General features: G+C 47.1%; 1 protein-coding gene across 2 annotated transcripts in view; it reads left to right on the forward strand.

The window, feature by feature from the left end:
- Prkce (protein kinase C epsilon) overlaps window positions 1-14,514 on the forward strand; it is a 479,816-nt gene extending 465,302 nt beyond the window's left edge. The window contains exon 15 of one of the 2 annotated variants that reach the window (XM_021186165.2): window positions 13,659-14,514. In XM_021186165.2, coding sequence (XP_021041824.1) covers window positions 13,659-13,805 — 147 coding nt within the window. In that variant the 3' untranslated portion in view covers window positions 13,806-14,514. The remainder of the gene's footprint in view (window positions 1-13,658) is intronic. The other variant, XM_029471044.1, reaches the window with a different exon arrangement.
- Window positions 14,515-20,807: the final 6,293 nt, after the last annotated feature.

Here is a 20,807-nt window from a genome sequence, read left to right on the forward strand (position 1 = left end):
ACCACCACCACCACTACCACCCCCACCACCACCACCACCACCACCACCACCCCCCCTCAAACCAGGAAAGAAGAGTTTCGTGCTTTCTGCTAGGCCCTGCAGAGTGCATTTGAGGGAAGTTTGCATGGCAGGCCTGGGCTGGGCATGGCAGATGACAGAGGTATAGCAGGGCTCCTTGCTCTGAGTACTGCCAGCTTTACTCTACTCAGGGTATGGTTAGAGACACCTTTAGGCCATTCGTGAACTCTGGACCTAGTTGTGTCCATGTGCTCTGTAGGACAATGTGGATTCAGTTGGCTACGGAGGTGACTCTTCGCTGAGATTTCAGCTTTAGTCTCTGTTGCCAGGTTTTATAGTCAAATGGCCCAAGCCAAAGAGCTCTCATGTATGTTTCCAGACAGGCCGGGACAGTTGGTCATGGGCAATGCCCACAAAGCCTCTTTCCCAAGAATAGGGAGAAAAGTGCCTGGAGCTAATGGTCTCTGACAGTTGACTCTATTGTCCTTAAAGGTCCATTTTGGAAAAATTCTCTGATACACGGTCTATGAGCAGGAGGAAGTCCCCGGTTATTTACAGTCTCCTCTGGAAAGTGTTCATACCACAGTCATCGAAGCCTGCGGTGTTCCTCTCGCTGGGGACTCACTCCTGTGTTCTGAAGGTCTTAAGCAATGGGGCATTTCCAGTCCTGGAAACCTTCTGAGGGCTTGTCCCTTCTTGGGGCTTGTCCCCGCACATGTGTTATTCACAGAAAGCTGTGGTACCATGAAAGTCAACTTTGATAAAGGACATCTTCAGTCAGTACTGAGGATGAACCCAGACTCTTGCATGCTAGTGGTAGACACGTGTTCTACCACTGAACTGCACCCCGACTCTGAACCAGTGTTCCACCTCCCGGAGAACCTACCATAGTGCATTCTCACCAGGTAAACCTAAATTTGCTATTACACAAAACACAACAGCTATGTTGGTGTTGTATCACATTCAGGAGACTCTGAATTCCCTCCTTGAATCAACGACTTACCTAGGTGTGAAGACTGGGAGGCTCTGATGTCAGAATCTATTAATAACATTAATGGGACATTGTGTCTGTGGTACCTTTGTGCTACAAGAGTGGAGTGGAATTGTTGTGACAGAGACCACATGGCTCTTAGAGCCTAACGTGTATACTATCTGACCTTTTAGAGAAATTCACCAACTGTTGCTTTCTGGGATGTCTTAGTCATCCAAATGTCTGGAATGGCCTTTCTCACTGTCCTGACAAAACACCTGAAGAAAGAAAAGGCTTGCTGAGCTCACAGGTGGAGAGGCTGGGCGGCAGACCCAATGACTGGGAAGGTATACTCAGCTGCCTCCCTCCTTCCCCCCTTTTTATTTGGTCCAGGGCACCACCCACGTTCAGGCTGGGTCTTCCCAGTTAAAATTCTCTAGGGAAACACCCCTACTGATTTGCTCAGAGGCACTGGGTCAAGTCCACGAAGAGGACTGACACTAGCAATCTGGGCACCCAGACCCAGGAGTCTCACTTTACACTCTACACGTTCACTTAAAATGTTCAAGCCGTGGGATGTGGTGGAAGTGCTTTGAAAGTAGCCGTGGAAATCTCCTCAGCAGCTAACAAAGACAAGGAACGCGATTCCAAGCAAAAGCCACTGGGCAGTTGTGAGTGGGCGAGGGATCCATGTCACCCACTTTCTTCCAAACAAACAGGGCAGCTTTGGGGGAACTGTTTTGTTTTGTTTGTTTGTTTTGTTTCAAAGAGTATGCCAACAAATGTTTGGGGTTTTGTGACCACCTGTCCTGTCCTGTCCTGTCCTGTGCTTGTCTGTGAGGTCCAGCCAATGCAGAAATAGTAACCGGTGAACACACTTGCTTTTACAAATAGTTGTTGAGCGTGAGGACAGAGGTGGGTGGTGCTGGAATTCTCGGGTGGCTTGCCCTTTTCTTCTCCTAAAGTAACTCTGCAAATGGAATTTATCTTTAACAAGACTTTAAATGTTTAATTTTTATTTATTTCTATTTATATAGTTTTTTTAAACCTTAAAAGTTTAGCAGACGATAACTGGGAGGAGGGGAAGAGGAGAGATGGACTCCATTCAGCAGGCAGCCTGACAGAGCTCACTTGGGGCCAGCTGTGAAACGCGGCAGTGGTCTGAAACCATTTGGTTCATTTTAAAAACAGTGGTAGCTAGGTGTCTGTCGTGACTTACACCTGTAATCCCAACACTTGGCAGGTGGAGGTAGGAGAGTCAGGGGGAGTTCAAGATCAGCCTTGACTACCAAAGGCCTCGGATGAATAGAGAGGTCTCATCATGTAAAAGTTTGAGTACCTAAGTGTGATGACCGGAGGTTGAGCCCCAGAACCCATGTGAAAATCTGGATGCGGATGCACGTCCCTGGTGCACACACTTATAATCCCAGCTCTCCTAAAGTGAGATGAGAGGTGGAGGCAGAAGGAGCAGCCTCAAGCTCATGGGCCAACAGCCCAGACTACAGATCTGCAGAGACAAGAGACACGGCCTCACTCAGTAAGGTAGAAAGCAAGAGCCAACTCAAGAAAGTTGTCATCAGACCTACATGAATGTATTTGCACATATGTGCACACACATGCACATAATAAAAAGTATATATACACATGCATTATAAATAAATGCATATATCTATAAATGTATATATTATGTACTTTTTTCATGTAAATATATGCATATGAATATCCCCAGGAATTGTGAGTAATGCCTTTAACCCAAGCACTAAGGAAACAGAGATGAGCCTGGCAGTGGTGGCGCATGCCTTTAATCCCAGCACTTGGGAGGCAGAGGCAGGAGGATTTCTGAGTTCGAGGCCATCCTGGTCTACAGAGTGCGTTCCAGGACAGCCAGGACTATACAGAGAAACCCTGTCTCAGAAAAGCAAAACAAAAAACAAAACAAACAAAAGAAAGAGAGCTGATTCTGAGTTCTGGGCAGCCGTGTTACAGAAGAAGAGCCGATCTCAAGAAGGGAGAGAGAAAGAGACAGACAGAGACAGTGTGTCACTCCATGCCCTACAGAGTACATTAGAGAAGAAATCTGCCAGATTGTGCTGGGGCATATGCGGGTCTCCCCCCTGTGGCTCCTGTGTTTCCTGTCTTTGTGTTCCAACTAGCTCCCCCAACCCTTTTTCCCTCTTTAGACCAGGGAGTGGCCAGGGACCGAGGGGTTCGGACTTCAGCTGCTATAAAGCTGATCACTCAAGTTTTAAAGGGGAATTGGTGTTGGTTTTCTTCTCCCATTCGAGGTGCAAGCAACTTCATAAAATGGGAGTCACAACTTTTGGGACTGTGGAGACTTAATCCCCTATTCAATTAGGAGAATAGACAGTAGCCAATGAACGAATCGAACGAATCGGCAAATCCTGAATATCAAGTTAAACGGGAAAATGCACGTGGGGGCACTTCTGGGAAGTTCAGACCTCAAGACCCAAGTCTGTGCTCCTGATGGGTGGCACCGTTTCTCTCTCATTTCTGTTTGTTTATCATTGAAATTGTAACTTAACGACAACATTTCTCCTCCCCCTTTTCTTCCTGCACACCATCCCCATACACCTCTCTCTGCTCTCCTTCTCTCCTTCATCAATTCTTACTGCATGTATATATGCATTTGTATATACATAGATACTTCTAAGTGTAACCTGTTAAGGAAGGCTCCTTTGACTGATCACACATTTGGTCATTTGCTAGGAAGTGCGGCCGGGCAGAATCCTCTCCCTGCATTTCTCGATCTATGCTTGGAAAGGGCTGTGCTAATAATTTACTTTGTCCAATGGCATTTGGGGTTCACGCTTCAGTGTATTCAACCACTTGATCCTTATAGCATATGTGTGGGGACAATACTAATGTCCCAGTTTCCCAGTAGCATATGTGTGGGGACAATACTAATGTCCTCGTGTTTTAAAGGGAAATTGATGTTGGTTTTCTTCTCCCATTCGAGGTGCAAGCAACTTCATAAAATGGGAGTCACAACTTTTGGGACTGTGGAGACTTAATCCCCTATTCAATTAGGAGAATAGACAGTAGCCAACGAACGAATCGAACGAATCGGCAAATCCTGAATATCAAGTTAAACGGGAAAACACGAGGACATTAGTATTGTCCCCACACAATGTAGATAACGCCAGAGAGATTGGTAACCGGAGACTCCAGCATAAAACCTAGGAGACTAGAGAGAGATGGCTCAGTAGTTAAGAGCACTGGCTGCTTTTCAAGAGGTTTAAGTCCCAGCACCCACACAGCAGCTCCCAACCAACAAATAGAATCTAGGAGAGCGGTTCTCAGCCTTCCCAATGCTCAGACCCTTTAATACAGTTCCTCATGCTGTGGTGACTTCCAATCGTAAAGTTATACCATTGCTACTTCATAACTATAATTTTGCTACTGTTGTGAATTGTAAATATCAGATATAGAAGATAACTGGTTGACCCACAGGTTGAGAACAACTGATGTAGGTGTTCAGGCAAAGGGTATGCGGGTGAGACACTGGGTAGCCTACCTCCCAAAAAGTAGCTTGGAAAGAAACAGATGGAAAAAGAAAAGGTGTATCAGGCATGGATAGAAGGGAGGAAACCAAAAAAGAAATGCCCACAGTTAGCATGAACTTCAAGGAACTCAATCCAGAACTGTAGGTTCCTGAACAAGCTTTTTTCACATCAAAAAGGCCACTGGAAACAGACGAGAAAAAAAAAGTGATCCACTCCTGCCTTCATAGCCTCAAGTAGTTGTGCATGCAAATTACTCAGAGTTTTAAAGTACAGAGGCTGGGCCCTACTTCTGCAGAGTCCCTGAGGTCTGGGCCAAGGCTGAGGTTCCTGTACAGCTGTGTTTGTTTCTGATAGACCAAGAGCTTCCATTAAACAGTGACTAGGCTGGGGCTGGGGCTCCGTGGTAGCACGCTTGCTAAGAATGTATGAACCTATTGGTTCTATCTCCAACACCTGCCTACACATGCACACACGCGCACACACCAAAGGGCAGAGCTAAATGAAGCAAGGCTATGGTTGTGTCTGCAATGAATTTTCCCCCAAAGAGAAACATACTCAAAATACAAAGATTCAGGCAAGAACTCTTTAGCGGGAACTGGAAGCCAAGAGAAATTAATTAATTATGTTTCCTAAGTCTCACTTAGGCATCCATAATAGCTCTCGCCCAGGCCAGACCTCAGGTCAGTTAAGCAGACTCGGCTCTGGAGACAGGCCCTGGCCGCCTTGGTTGAAGCCCTCTCAGGTGATTCCCGTGTACATCTGGGATTGAGCCGCCGCGCTGGGCTCTTGTTGCTGAAGGTTCTGCTGTGTCTGCTCCGGCTCATGGTAACTTGAACATAATAAAATAAACTGGCAGAGCCCAACAGAGACAGGCACGCAGGCTCCTAGCAGTCAGGAGTAGTATTTAGGAAAACATGGGGTTATTTTAGGGTGGTTGTTATTTTTAATATTTTTAAATGTATTATTTATGTGCATAGGGGGTCTGCACACATGAGTGGAGGTCAGAGAACAATTTGCAAGAATTGTTTCTTTCTACCTTGTGGGTCCCAGGGGTCCGACTCTCAGGTCTTCATGCTTGGGAATAGGTGCCTTTCTTTATCCACTGAGCCACCCTTGCATCCCTTAAAGCAAGAGTCTAAAAGGTTTTTAATGCTTCATTTATCTATTGTTATTTTATGTGCATTGGTGGGTTTTTGCAGCATGTATGTCTGTCTGTGTGTTGCATCCCCTGGAGCTGAAGTTAAAGACAGTTGGGAACTGCTATGTGAGTTCTGGGAACTGAACTCGGGTCCTCTGGTGCTCTTCACCACTGAGCCGACTCTCCAGCCTGAATCTCACATTTTTAATGAGGATTCATTTGTGGGTGTTTAGACAGAGAACGGTAAATCACTAGGAGTCAGTTAACCTTAGGCTCTTAGAGAAATGCTCTCAGCGTGTGTGTGTGTGTGTGTGTGTGTGTGTGTGCACTTCTCACAAACAATCCACTGAAAAGCCTCCAATAGGAGACCTGTCAGACTTGTCAGACAGAAAGCAGCTTGGTGCTGGGGTTTACCATGCTACCCGGGGAGCCTCCTGGCCAGAAGGCCCTGGAGACTTTCCTAATAGACAAGAGTTTTACCTTTTATTTCTTTATTTTTTAAAGAATTATTTATTTATTTATTTATTTATTTATTATATGCAAGTACTCTGTAGCTGTCTTCAGACACTCCAGAAGAGGGCATCCGATCTCATTATGGATGGTTGTGAGCCACTATGTGGTTGCTGGGATTTGAACTCAGGACCTTTGAAAGAGCAGTCAGTGCTCTTAACTGCTGAGCCATCTCACCAGCCCAACAAGAGTTTTAGAAATGAATTCCAGTATTTCACATGCTTTCTGTGTTGATTGCCATTGAGTTGGCCATCAAGGGTAAACATTATGTCATTGTAGGCAGCACAGGTCTAATTTAAGGGCTCCCACCAAAGGACAGGTTAACACTGCAGCCCTTGGTGTGTCTCAGACCAAGGGCAGAAATTGAGCCGTCTGCTCTGGTTAGCACCAGGTGAGAGAAGTGGATGAGAAGAGTGTCTGGCATCACCAAGCGCTCTTGGCAGGTTGGGAGCTATGGCAAACACTGCCGGGGGAGTCAGTATTGGCCTAGTTCCCTAGAACTTCCACCCTGTTTTCTCTATACAGAAACTCCAAAATTATAAAGGGAGAGAAGCAGGTAGTGGCACAGGCCTTCAATCCCAGTACTTGGGAGGCAGAGGCAAGCGGATTTCTAAGTTCAAGGCCAGCCTGGTCTACAGAGCGAGTTCTAGAACAGCCAGGGCTATACAGAGAAATGCTGTCTCAAAAAACAAACAACAAAAGAGCAAAACCAAACCAAACAAAATCTTACATACCAGCATGTGTGTAAGCATATTTACATATGCTCTATTGGTGAAAATATGCTAAGAATGAGTACATGCGTCAAAAGATCCACTTGGTATGTGTTGAGAAAACGCCGGGGGGTGGTGGCGCACGCCTTTAATCCCAGCACTTGGGAGGCAGAGGCAGGTGGATTTCTGAGTTCAAGGCCATCCTGGTCTACAGAGTGAGTTCCAGGACAGCCAGGGATATACAGAGAAACCCTGTCTCGAAAAACAAAACAAAACAAACAAAACAAACAAAACAAAAGAAGAAGAAGAGATCCTGATTGAATTCTTGTTTTTTATTTTATAATATTATATGAAAAAAAGCAGAATGTGGAATAGTGGTGTTTCAAGGTCGAGAGGTTAGATAAAAGAAATAGAATTATTTCAAATTCATAAGCATGAAGTGTCTGTCCCCTGTTACTTCGAGTTTGCGGTGGGTACCTTAAGGGCTATCATCCACTCATCTGTGATATGTGAAGGAATGAGATATAAGACACATTAGAAGAGACAAATACAAGAGGAAGTCCTGGGAAGACTTGGGAAGAGAGGGAGGTGGGAAAGGCTGGAGTTGAGGGATACTTGAGGGACCCAAAGGGAGGAGGCCAGGTACAGGTATCTTGTGCCCCATCTCCAGCCATGACCACAAGACATGGTCTCCTGGCTCTGCACTACCGGGCTGTGTGGTCATCTGTGTTGTCATTGTCCCTCAGACCAGGCAGAGGAAGAACATGAGAGCCACCAGCAAGACAGACACTTGAGGGCCAGCCCCCATGACACAGTCTGGAAGAGCACCATCATCGGCTAGTCTGGACATCACATTAGGACAGAGGCAGATGTCACAGAGGCTTCTCCCAGAGCTGGCATTAAGATATGGCTGCATGAGTGCTAAGAGAGAGGCATCCTTGTCAGACAGAAGGTAGCCAGAAACCATCTTGGTCCTGGGGTCTAGCATGCTACCCAGGGGTCCTCCTGGCCAGAAGGATAAGATACCCCTGGAACTTTGTCCCTTGGGTACAGCGTCTCAAATGTGGGGGGCTGTCAGGTTTGGATCTCCTGAGCCTAGGCTTGCATTACTGAAGAAATGCCAGAGGAGGTAGGAATTTTGTTTTCCTCTAACGTTGACCTCTAACACACATACCCCACAAGGCCCTAAACGCATTGGCCTTGATGGAATTTCCCCAAGCCCCAGCCAGTTACTGTTTCTATCTTGTACTAAGCAATTAGAGAACTACCTCTGTGTCTCCAGCCCTAGCACAGGAGAGACCATCAATTAGGCCTAACTCCCACTCATACGCCCCTGGGGCTCAGGCCTTGTCTAGGCAATCCAATGGCAGACTCTTCATGAGTCATACCTTAGTTTCCACCCTGCTCCCACCTCCACTTCTTCAAAGGACAAACCCCTCTGGCAGAACGGCAGCCATGGACCTCAATCCAGGTCACTTTGCTGGCTTAGATCCAGTAGCAGCAGGGGAGGCTCATTCACTTCTTCCAGCAGCTGCCTATGGATGTCAATGAATGACAGGCATAGGGCTAGGCTGCTGATGGAATGATGACCTCAGGCTGTTCCCTGTCTGTGCAGGGCTCATAGGGAGGACTACATAGGGAGTGTGTAGAAGTGGAGAAATGGCGGGCCATCCCAAGGCTCCTCTCCAACTGCTCACAGAGGGGTGAGCGAGGCTTCCTGAAGGAAGGGCAGTGCATACTGGGATGAAAAAAGAGTGACCGGTGAAGACCTACAGGCAAGGAAGGGGCGCGGGGGGGGGGGTGCTCCAGGCAGACAGTGAAGAAGTCCTGTGGGCGTGGAGTATTGTTCAGCAGTGCCCAGATGTGATGCCAGGGTGTACAGGAACAGGATCCTGAAGGCCTCAGAAATGACTAAGCACAGGGCCTTGAGACTTAGTTCTCAGAGTTGTGAAGTACCACAGAAGGTTCCAGATCAGTAATATAAGACCTGGGGTAAAGGCAGGCCTGAGGTTTAGCTGTGGTTTAGGATTTAGAGGCAAAGAGAGAGATGAAGGGTTGTTCCCTAGCTTCAAGATGCTCATCAGTAGTGTACCGCATGGGCACCAGAGAAGTGTGTGACATAGGCCCATGGCACACAGCACCCACAGTGATCAGGTGCCTATCATCCTACAGGGCATTGTAACCACAAAATCTCATAGATAGAAAGACCAGTGCCCAGAGATTAACATCAGTGTCCTAAAGACAGACAAGGTCAATCTCAGAAGCAGTGGTCTTGGTCGTCCTCCACCCAGCCTTGCCTGAGTGTGGCCCAGAGGTTGTGGGAAAGGCGTTGTGGGGGAGAGAAGGTCTGCAGAGTCAGACGATGCTCTCCGTGTCCAGTGCCACTTTCTTGGGCTGCACAGTATGGACACTGGGAAGGTATATGGACTGACCAAGGACAAGAGTAGGCAGTCTCTCTGAAAGTCAGACTTGAGCTGTGGAATCGAGTCTTGGCTGTGCTCTGAAGAAAGCAGCAGTGTTTCAAAGACCAAAATTAGTGAAGGAGCCAACCTCGGCCCTTTCCAGTTTGGGGGATGCTATGCTACCTACATGCCAGTGGTAGGGATACAAGGTGATTTGAAAACTTCCCAAGCCTTCGGTGTCCAATGATCAGGAATTGCCTCCCATGGGGGCCATTAATTATTTAAATTAAGCATGGGTGACTAACATGCACCTAAAATGTTCCAAGGGCCAGAAGCCAAGTTGTACCAATCTGCCGAGGTCAGCAAGAATGGCATCCTCTGGCATGGGGATTTGACTCACGGGCTTGATGCCCAGCAGTGTTTACAGTTGACCTATAGGAGAGAGAAATGGTGTGGCCAACTGACTGCGCCCAGACGATTCTGTGATTCCCATGAGAGACCTAGAACTGAGCTAACCAACCCTCCCAGCAAGCTCATGCTAGAATCTTCTCCAGATGCATCAGCGGAGCCTGGTTCTTGAGTGTGGGCACACGGCGGACACCAGCACCATTGCTGCGCCCAGGTGACCTCAGGAAAGCAAACCAGTTTCTGTGACTAATGGGCATGAGTCCGTTCACTGATGGTTGACGAAATCCGAGTGACTAAGTAAACAAGGACAGTCAATGCCAACAAGCTGATGGGTTTTCTGGGGTGCACCCTGCCCTCCTTGGTGGCTAGCTGAAAGGGTGCACCAGGAAGGTGTTCCTGACCAAGAATTTCAGCTCGTCCTTTGTTCGGTTCCAATGGACCTTTCCTCCTGTCCTATTCTGTGGACCTGTCCCCCTCCTTTGCAAACCTTCCACTCCGACCACCAGAGTATGTGCCACTTGAGTTGTCCTTTGGACAGTACCTGACACTTTACGAGTTGTCATCACTACCCCTTCGTCTTCCAGATCTCCTGGCCAGCCTTCACCCAACACAGCCCTCCCTGTCCTTTAGCCCTATGACCCTTCCCTCCTTCCACAGAGATCCTCTGAAGAGTTGCTGCCCCAGGACGACTTCCCCAGCCTTCAGCCTCCAGCCTCCCACAGCCAGCTTTCATCCCTCTGGGGACCAGTTTTGTTGTTCATCTCTGCAGCAGCTCTTTGCATAGGCCCTCCCTTTTCCTCTGACCTTGAAATCCCTGGAGGACAGCAGCTAGCCCACCCTGGGCCAGCCTTCCGGTTGGAGAAGACCACAACCAACTGTGTCTGAGTTCCCTGTCCGAAGGGAACACAGACATCCCCAGCCACAAATGCTGTTTCTGGAAATTACTTACAGTCTCTCTGTTTCCTCTGTCTCCCTTCACAGTCCTCAGTTCACAGTGGAACTCTGCTGCTGAAGCTGCAAGAGGCATCAGGACTGACTGCTAAGGACAGGGAAGAGTAGCTTAGCCCGTTCCTTCCTGCCCATCATTGTGTCTAGTCTGGGTCATTGGGCTGGCTCCCCTGCCAGCCTCCCCACTCTATCCCCTCTCACTGTTATGCCAAACTCTCTCCCCATTTGCCTATGCCAGGCCCTTCTGGCTTTAACTCAAAAGCCTACTGGCTTCCTCTAAAAACTGTCTCCTGGTTGGACTTAACCCTTCCTTGCCATGTATGCCCCATGTCTATGGGATTCACATTTCTAGAACTCCTCCAGGGCAGGAAGCATCATGCTGAGACCTGGATTTAAGCTTGGCTCTTTCCCAGTTGGGTAACCCCAGCCAAGCCACCAAATCTCTCTGAGTCGTAGTTTCGTCTCTTGTAAAACTGGAATCGAAAGGATCAAATGAGTGAGTGAATGTGAAGATGCTTTAAGAAGCTCTGGAACAGACCCTTTCAAACTGACCAGAGGGTTTCCCTCTTGCGAAAGGAGGGAATACATTATTCAGGAGGGCAGGAAGGGAAGTTTGAAAATGGACTAGGATTCTTCCTCCTAGAATTTCTAAGGGATTTTGATTTGTTCACGTGTGTAGCAACCATCCAAAAGCAGATAGAACATATAGCTTTGTCTCAAAGGTGCTCTCTTTCACAGACCTACTTAATATCGCCTTTAAGGTTACAGGGTTCTACTGAGAATAGGCTATTTCATTATTATTCTTCCTAGAAAGAATGACTCTGCCCTTTCTATAAGATGTACTCCATCATCTAGGTCAATAACGAGGCAGTGACAGCTACCCAGTGTCGTCTTTAGGGTTTTACTGCTGTGAACAGACACTAAGACCAAGGCAACTCTTTTTTTTTCTATTAGATATTTTCTTTATTTACATTTCAAATGTTATCCCCTTTCCTAGTTTCCCCTCCGAAAATCCCCTATCCCCTCCCCTCATCCCCTGCTCCCCAACCCACACACACTGAGGCATAGAACCCAAGGCTACTCTTATAAGGACAGCATTTAATTGGGGCTGGCTTACAGGTCAGAGGTTCAGTCCATTATCAAGGCAGGAGCATGACAGAGTCCAGGCAGGCACGGAGGTGAGAGTTCTGTGTCTTGTTCTGAAAGCAAACAGGAGAAGACTGGCTTCCAGGGAACTAGGATGAGGGTCTTAAAGCCCACACCCACAATGACATACCTACTCCAACAAGGTCACACCTCCTAATAGTACCACTCCCTAGGCGAAACATATTCAAACCATTACACCCAGTGTCCAAAGAGGTACTGCTGGAGAGCCTCCAACTCCCCACTGTGCTCAGTCCTGTGGACCTAGCACTGAAGGCCTCTGTGGTCAGATCCAGCCTTAGCTCCTGACTGTCCCTCACTCTGGGCTCTGGGCAAGGGGCTTGGCAGATCCATGGTTCTGGGCATTCATGCTCTATGTTCTTAACTTCTGCTTCATCCCACCTCCACATCTACCCCACCACAACTGTAAACCCTCCTTCAGGTCATAGGCAAACCCTGATTTCTCTGTGGAAGTTCTTTGTAAAACAGCTTGTCCCCATCAAGCACACTGTCTTTCTTACTCATCTGTAAGCCCTTAAAGGTAGGGTATTGTCTTGATCCTCTCCAAAAACCAGGATATGTGGGTTGATTTGGTTGCTGCCTTCTACTCAAGCCCTCAAAGCCAAGAGCCTGGAGAACTTGAACATCTACCTAGGTTGTCCTTCTGAGCTGGAGAATAGTCATAGATGCTTACTGTGGCAGAACTCCAAGTAACCTAAAGTTAGCTAAGAGATGGAGCTTATGGTCTAGCCCAGTGGTTCTCAGCCTTCCTAATGCCACCGTCCTTTAATGCAGCTCCTCATGTTGTGGTGACCCCCAACCGTAACATTATCTTTGTTGCTACTTTGTAACTGTAATTTTGCTGCTGTTATGAATTGTAATGTAATCGTAATATCTGTTCTCTGATGGTCATAGTTGACCCCTGTGAAAGGGTCATTCAATCCCATCCCCTAAAGGGATCACAAAGCACAGGTTGAGGAGCACTGGTCCAGACAAAAGTATGAAAATATCCCAGAAAGTTCATGTGTTGAGCCAACATTAGGATAGTGGGCAAGCCATGGGGCCATAAAGTGAGATGCTGGTGAGGGCGGATGGGAGAAGGCATCCCTGGGTCCTGTCCATAGCCCATCTTTACACACAGAGAGGTCGTGTGAAGCAAATGTGGCAGGACTACCAGGACTGTTTCCTATGGGAAGCAAAAGCACTGGGGACTTGGAGCAGATGGGTTTAAGTTTGACTCCTGGGCACAACAAGGACTGTCTTCATGAAGACTGATAGCTATGGCAGATGCTACCAAGGGGATATGAGATGGAAGCTATGCATCCCATTACACACACACACACACGCACACACGCACTCACACACACACACACACACGTGAATGCATATACACATACGTGCACACAAAGGCTCATATACACACAGACTCACACAATTAACACTCATACATGCACACATGCTCACGCACACACATACACATGTGCATGCACATACGCATATGCACACCACACACACAGGCTCATGCACACACACAAACACACACTCACACAAATTCACACACACACACATATGCATATACACACACACACTGGCACACCCGTGCACATGTGCGCACACTCAGCCTGTGGGAACCCCACTTCCCTGCTTTTCCATCATACTCACGCACCCTCTTCCTTCTCACATTGACTCTCATCTTGCTCTCCTCCTTTTCACATCTGGGTCCCGGGGCCATCCATTGTTACCCCATTGGAACAGCCCGTATCTGTTCCCAGTAGTTAGAGGCTTGAGAGTCTGGTGACCTCGGACGCCCAGTCTCTGAGTGGGAGGGGGCGGGGCTCAAGAGGGAAGTCAGGCCTCAACTCAGCGCCATCTCTTTTCTCTCCACAGAAAACCAAAAGAGATGTCAATAACTTTGACCAAGACTTTACGCGGGAAGAGCCAATACTTACACTTGTGGATGAAGCAATCATTAAGCAGATCAACCAGGAAGAATTCAAAGGCTTCTCCTACTTTGGTGAAGACCTGATGCCCTGAGAGGCTGCTTCGGATGGAGTGAGCTCATGCTGCAAGGAGGGTGTTGAGATACTCCCATGCTGCAGAGGCTCAGAAGGTCTCAACTCCTCCTCCTCCCCAGAGCCCCAGTCCCATGTCCACTCTCTTATTTATTGCATTCCCCCACCCCAGGCCACATCCCTCCCCACCCTCCCAGTGATCAGAAGGCACTCTTGGGTCTAGACTCACCAAGATCACAGATTTGAATTGCATCAGCTACCTGTGGGTAGCTGTGCACAGTGTTGGGTTTGGTGTATCCGTCCAACCGCAAGCCTGAAGCAGCTTCAGTTCTTTTACTACAAAGAAAAAAAAACAACAAACAAACAAACCAACTCAAAGACTCTGGCTCTGCCACTGGATGTGGACTCCTGATTTCTCCCTCCTCTCATTCCTCCTGGTCCCCAGCCTGCCATCCCTGTCCAGCTACCTAAGAGAAGAGAGCAGAGTTTCTTCCACAGGAGGGAGGGTGCCCCAAGGCTTGCCCTTGATGGGAGGAGCCTGAGTTGCTCAGGCGGTCCAGCTGTGGCAGTGTGCTCTGGAATCGCACATTCCTGCTTGCTTTGGTTTTAGCTTTTTTTGAGCATGCCAAAGTTGTATGCGTTTGTATCTCATGGAAGAAATCATTTTGATTTTGAACTCTAAACATTTAAAAAAAAAGCAGAAAGAAAGAAAGAAAGAAAGAAAGAAAGAAAGAAAGAAAGAAAGAAAGAATGGAAGGAAGGAAGAAAGAAAGGAAGGAAGGAAGGAAGAAAGGAAGGAAGAAAGAAAAGAAAGAAAGAAAGAAAGAAAGAAAGAAAGAAAGAAAGAAAGAAAGAAAGAAAGAAAGAAAGAAAGAAAACTATTACTAAGTTCACTTTCTAATTGGCCAAAAGATAGACATCCCAGCGTGAACACGGGTAGATATTAAAGGGCTAATACACGGTGAGAATCCAGTCATCCGACGTTTATTATTGACGCTTTAGTGACACATGAGGTCTATGCAAAGAGAGCAAAGAAAACTCTGGCTTCTCATCATGAGAATTTTCCCTGAGCACAAAGTCCACCAGAGCAACAGCCAAGACCCCAGGGTTGCAGGAAAACGTAATTCCCAAATTCTCTCTCCAGTCTTGGACCCATGTTCCCAGCATAAACCCTTATTTTCTCTGCGCTTCTACAAGATGGCCGTACCACTCTGTGGTGGTTTGAAACGTTCGATATGTAGAATAAACTCTGAAGTTTCTGTTTTGGGCATGCAGGGAACGCAGCACCGCCGGTGTCAGGCAGGAGGTCCCAGGAGACTGAGGAGCAGCTGATCTGAGGGCCGTCGAGGCGCTGGGATGTAGCCAGAGTTTTGGTGACATGCGATGGTAACTCACGTGGACTGATATTACCTCCTGTAGCTATGCTGACAGTGTTACAGTTTTGATCCCCAAGGGTTCCCTGTGGCTTTGTGTATATGTTCCCTGAAGGTCATTTGATTACCTATTTTATTGAACTGACTTAGCAGGGAGTGGAATCCATTCCAACCATTGCACGTGGATTTCCCAACCGCCCCTAAGTAGATATACCTGTGAGTGGCAAACTGACACTAACGAAGCTTTTTGCCTTTTGTACATTTGAGATTTTTTTGTATATAGTGTTCGCTGCAAGGCCTGTGGAGTTAAATCATTGACTATAGAGGTATCAACTGCTGCATGTTCAGGCATATTATAGAACTTTAGTCTATGAAAGAATAACTATAATAATGTCCAGGTGCAATCTCCTTATCACCTATTGGTTCAAGTTACTGAGAGAGAGGTATGTTTCTTTCCAAGGAGGGCTGAGGTCCTTCATATTGTTTATTTCCTTCTAGGTTAAAAGTGTAAGCACATAGTGAACTCTGTTAAAGTCACGCTCGGTTCTCCTGTGTAGTGTCATGCCCTGAGAGAGATGGCGGAAGGGAAAGAATGTTCTCGATAGTGGTTTCCAAGCTTGGACAGTGACTATTTTGAGCCCATACTAAATGTGTCCCTATTTGCATCTGGCTGGTCACAGCCTTTGTCTCTAATGACGACCTTCAGTTTTCCTCTTTGTTTTGCTTTTTTTTTTTTTTTTTTTTTTTAAAAAAAAATCAGGTGTAACTGTGATCTGTTCTTAGGATGATTGCAAATATTAAATGCTATGCTGTATCAATCTGTATGTTTGGCATACCAGGGAAGTGATGAAGAACATTAGATTAATTTAATTTATCTTCAGTAACTTGACATACTGGGGGAAGACTATATTTTGGAGTGGAAAACAAGCACAGAAACATCTTCATGGTGGCATCATCTCAATGTTTAGAAAAACATAGTAATCCCATCATACTCAGATATAATCTCCCCCTCCCTCCCTCCCCCTCCCTCCCTCCCTCCTACTTCCTTTACCATTGTGAACATTGGACAGCCAAGGCCAATATCAAGTGTTTTTCCCCCAGGGTTTGGTAGTGTTCATGTTACAGTGAGGGCTACACCCTTCCTCATGGCCAGCTGGCACTGTTGCTGGGAAGTCAAACAACACATTCTATCAGCAACTCTAAGAAGTCAGCCCCCTGATACCCTTTTGGTGCCCATAGCCCTGCTGGCTAGGAGGCTTCCAGCCAATGCTTTGAATCTAGTGGAAACCTACACACGAGTGTGTTCTTTGGATGTATACTGAGTCCTGTCAGCAAGAACTTAGCCACAGGGAATGTGGCTTGGTGGCAGAACTCTTGCCTGGCTGGTGTGAAGCCCTGTACTTGGGTCCCAGCATCACAAAAACAGCAGTGGTGGGGATGGCCAAGATGGCACCAGGGTATCTGGGGATGTCCACACTGGCACCAGGGGTTCTGCCAGGTCTGTATTTTTCCAACTCTTACTCTCTTTATCTTAAAGGAAAAAAGTGGGGGAAAAAAGCCAAAAAAGCCTACATGAAGGATAGTAATTCCTCCCTGCCTCTCATTATGGACTTCTTGAAGTAGAAACATTTTTTTTTCCTCCAAAGGTGAAAACACCATTCATTCTTGCTTTAAAAATAAAAGAAGGCTTAAAAAATTACCTCTTTTTAAATTATGTGCAAAGTAATTCTGGTTAATAGAAATGTATTCAATTTTAGGGGTTTTATTTTGTATGGTGAAGCTTTCTTTTGCTTTCCGGATGTGATTTTAATCCCTTGCCATCCATCAGTGTGATTTCATTGTAAACATTATTGTGCCAAATGTACTGTACTCAAAAGGATGTGAATGTGTATTGTTCCAGAACGTAATAAATATGATGATGTTAAATCTTACTTCTCTGTCCCAACAAGGATGTCTCCCTCTCTCTCTCCCCTTCTGCTTTTTGTGCACTATAAATTCAAAACTTCCAGGATGGCGTTATTACAGTCCGTTGTCAGAGTGCTTGCCCATCATGAATGACGTTCTAGATTCAGTCCCCAGCACCCACAAACCTCAGGGCAGTGACACATTCCTGTAGTCTCAACACTTGGGTGGCAGAGGCAGTATGACCAGAGCTTCAAGGCCATCCCGGCTACATAATAAATTCAGGGCCAGCCTCAGCTACAAAAGCCAACCAAACAAAAAAACTTCCAAAACCTAACCCCAGCTTAGTGGGACACATTTGTAATCCAGCACTCAGGAGGCAGAGGCAGGGGGATCCTGAGGTCAAAGTCAGCCTGGGCTACAAACTGAGACTTCAAAACTAGACCAAGTACATACGCCAAGGGGCTCGGTGGGTGTGGCCAATGCCACACAAGCCTGACGGTCTGACTGCATGGAGAGAGATGACTCTACAGTTGCCTTCTGGACCTCAGACACATGCATGAATGCCCACCACAGGTACACATCGGAGCATTGGTTATTTTATTAGGGGAATGGGCATGCATGTGCTTGTACGTGAGCGTGCACATGTGTGTTTGGGGCAGAGGCCATGAGTGCAAAGTTATTTCTGTCCTTATGTGGGTTTTGGGGTTGAGCTCTGTTCACCGGGCTTCTGTGGCCTGAGCCATCTCACCTGTCCTAAAATCCTAAGTTTAAAACAGAACCATTCGGGTCAAAAACCCACATGGTTTTCCGCTCTTGCCTTCTCCTTTAAAGGTGCATGAGGCTGAAAAACAATATTTGCTTACCCTCCTGACTCACCCCTGCTTGCCGACCAACAGGGAAGGCCTGTTTATATCAGATGTGCCTGCCTCGGGTCCTTGGGAGGGGGAGGCATCTTTCCCATATTCAGGCTTTGGAATATTCAGGCAGTGAGCACCTGCATGCACTTTCTGGTGCTGAGGGTGCACTGGTAGGATGCTTTCCTAACTACTATGAAGCCTTGGGATCAGTCAGCAGGAGCCCATAAATGGGGTGTGGTGGCACACACTTGAAATCTCAGCACTTTGGAGGGAGAGTGAGAAGGACCAGAAGCTGAAGGTCAGCCTTGGCTACGTAGCAGGGTAGAGGCCAACTTGGACGACACGAGTCTCTGTCTCAAAAACAGAAAAACTAAACAAAAACTAAAGCAAAGCAAAACAACAGACAAACAGCTCTCAGAGGCTAAACCTGGCAAGCACAGGTCATGCAGACCTCAGGCTGCTGTCATCCCGGGAACCAGGATTTTACTTCTAAGCTGGGGGGTCCCTCAGGCTCTCCTACTGGCAGATTGGCTGATGGGACTCTGACTTTGCTCCCATCTGTGTCCAAAGCCAGCAGGTGTCTCTGGCCTTGCTAGTGATTCTTGCAGTTTCCAGCACTTCTTCTCCTCAGGCCCTTCCCCATCATGTCACCTCTGTAGTCCTGTCCCTATATATCCCTGGCTGTCCTGGAACTCACTCTGTAGACCAGGCTGGCCTCGAACTCAGAAATCTGCCTGCCTCTGCCTCCCAAGTGCTGGGATTAAAGGCAATGGTGGAAGTTCTTAGCTTTGGTCCTAGTGCTGGTGGTAGAATCTAAACCCTTCCCATGTTAGGCAAGTGCTCTCTCTGCCTTGATCTGCTTCCCAGTTCAGAAGAGCATCTGAAACTCTTGGGCTTACAGACACTCCAATTAATCCATACTTTTGCTCATTAGAAACATAGATCGCAGCCTTCTTGTCTGTCAGCCTGGCCCCCTTTCAGGCCACAGAACACTTGGCTATGTTTTATTTTGTAGAGTTGGAGAAAGGGCCCAGGGCACTGAATGTTCTACAGGGAGCCCCATCACCTTTCCAAAGACTTAGGGGACCTTAGTGTACAATCACAAAAGGCCTTCTCTCTCTCTTTAGTTCTCTCAACAACACAATTTGCTTATCTGAGGGAGGGAGTGAGCATGGTCTCCAGACCCACCTCAGGAGAAGGAACCGCATATCTCAATTTACTTAGTCACGTGTTTCCAGGTAAGTGGCCACCCAAGGACACGCAAGCTTCCAGTCAATATATCTATCATGAAGAGAGAGACAGAGACAGAGACAGAGAATGAGAGAAATTAGACTCTTGGATCAGAGATTGTCTTCAGATTGGGAGGAGAAGGAGAGAGATCATGGGAAGATGGGAGTCCAGGTTTCAGGTAGGTCAAGTGTAGTGGACTAGGTCAATAATTCCAGTACTAGCAGGGCTGAAGTAGGGGAATTACAAGAATTTGAGGCCAGCCTGAAGTGTGGATTAAGATTATCTCAATCAGATGGTGATGGCATGTGCCTTTAATCCTAGCACGAGGGAGGCGGAGGCAGGCAGGTCTCTGAAATTCAAGGCCAGTGTGATCTACAGAGCAAGTTCTAGGATGCCCAGGGCTATACAGAGAAACCCTGTTGGAAAAAAAAATTCTATCTCAACAAACAAATAATAACATACCATACACCTACAGATCTACAGATGGGAAGGTTGAAAAACAGTCTATATAAGTCCTGCCTCAAAATAGAATAAGCTCTAGAGAGTTGCATAGGGATACATACTAGAACCCTGCTAATGGTTGGTAGAGACCATCTCCTGTCCCCAGCTAGACACTTGTTCCAGCTTCCCCTAAGAATGGAGTAGGCAGGCAGCATAGGGAATAAACAAGACATAATTTAAGAGTAACTCAGGGGTGATGACCTTAGACTGGGAGAAAACCATGTTAAATGGATGGGCGCATGGATTTAATTGAAGGAGGCTTGACGTCCTGGTGACAGCTAGATGCTCAGATGTACAAGTTTGGGAAGCAGAAGCAGTCAGTCCGTCCCAGAGAAGCTCTGTGAGTCTGAGAAGTGTGTGGCAGGGAATGGAAAACAGTGGGTCTCAGTACTGGGAGGCTGGAAACTACTTCAGGAACCAATTATCATTCTCTGGCCATCTGTGGAGACTTGGAGGCCGAGACAGAGCTTCCCTTGCCTCCAGTCTAGGTGAGCTTGAGGGAAATGGACCATAGGGTAAGACCTCAGACAAGGGATAGGTTGGTCCCACGGAGTCCATCGCCCCTAAGGTTTGAATGCAGTTTCTCTTCACCTTCCTTTGAATTCCACAGTGTCCCGTGAACTTAAGCTTGAATTTACTAACTTCCAACACCACCAGTGGCTGATATAAACATGGCTGCCTGTGTGCTCCTCACATTTACCTCTGTGCTAGCAGCACAAAGCAGGGCTAGAAACTAACTTCATTGGGGGAAATGTTGGCTCCTGAGTTAACATAAAGGAGGCAGGAAGGATGGTACTGATGGTGTTGAAGGTAACTAGATTGACAAAGATACTCAAAACAAGATTCCATGTTAAAGAGTAGCCTGGTTGGGCCTGGTGGCACGGATACCACAGAAGCTGGGGCAAGACGCTATCTCAAAAATACAAAGCAAAGGGGGCTGTGGAGCTCTCCCACAAGACCCAACTCACTGCTTTAAAAGCATGAAGGTTTCTAAAGGACTTCTCTCTGCTTGTCCCTCCTGGCGATATGACTTCCCTGCCTGGAGTTGTAAGTACAGATCTTCAGACACACCCCCAGGAGAAGGGTTCTGTTTATTATGCATTTCCTCTCAGATTCAGCCATAAACAAGACCCTAGGCTCAAGGCCTAGTAGAACAAG

The sequence above is a fragment of the Mus caroli genome, chromosome 17, assembly GCF_900094665.2.
Source record: "Mus caroli chromosome 17, CAROLI_EIJ_v1.1, whole genome shotgun sequence".
Classification (NCBI taxonomy): Eukaryota; Metazoa; Chordata; class Mammalia; order Rodentia; family Muridae; genus Mus; species Mus caroli.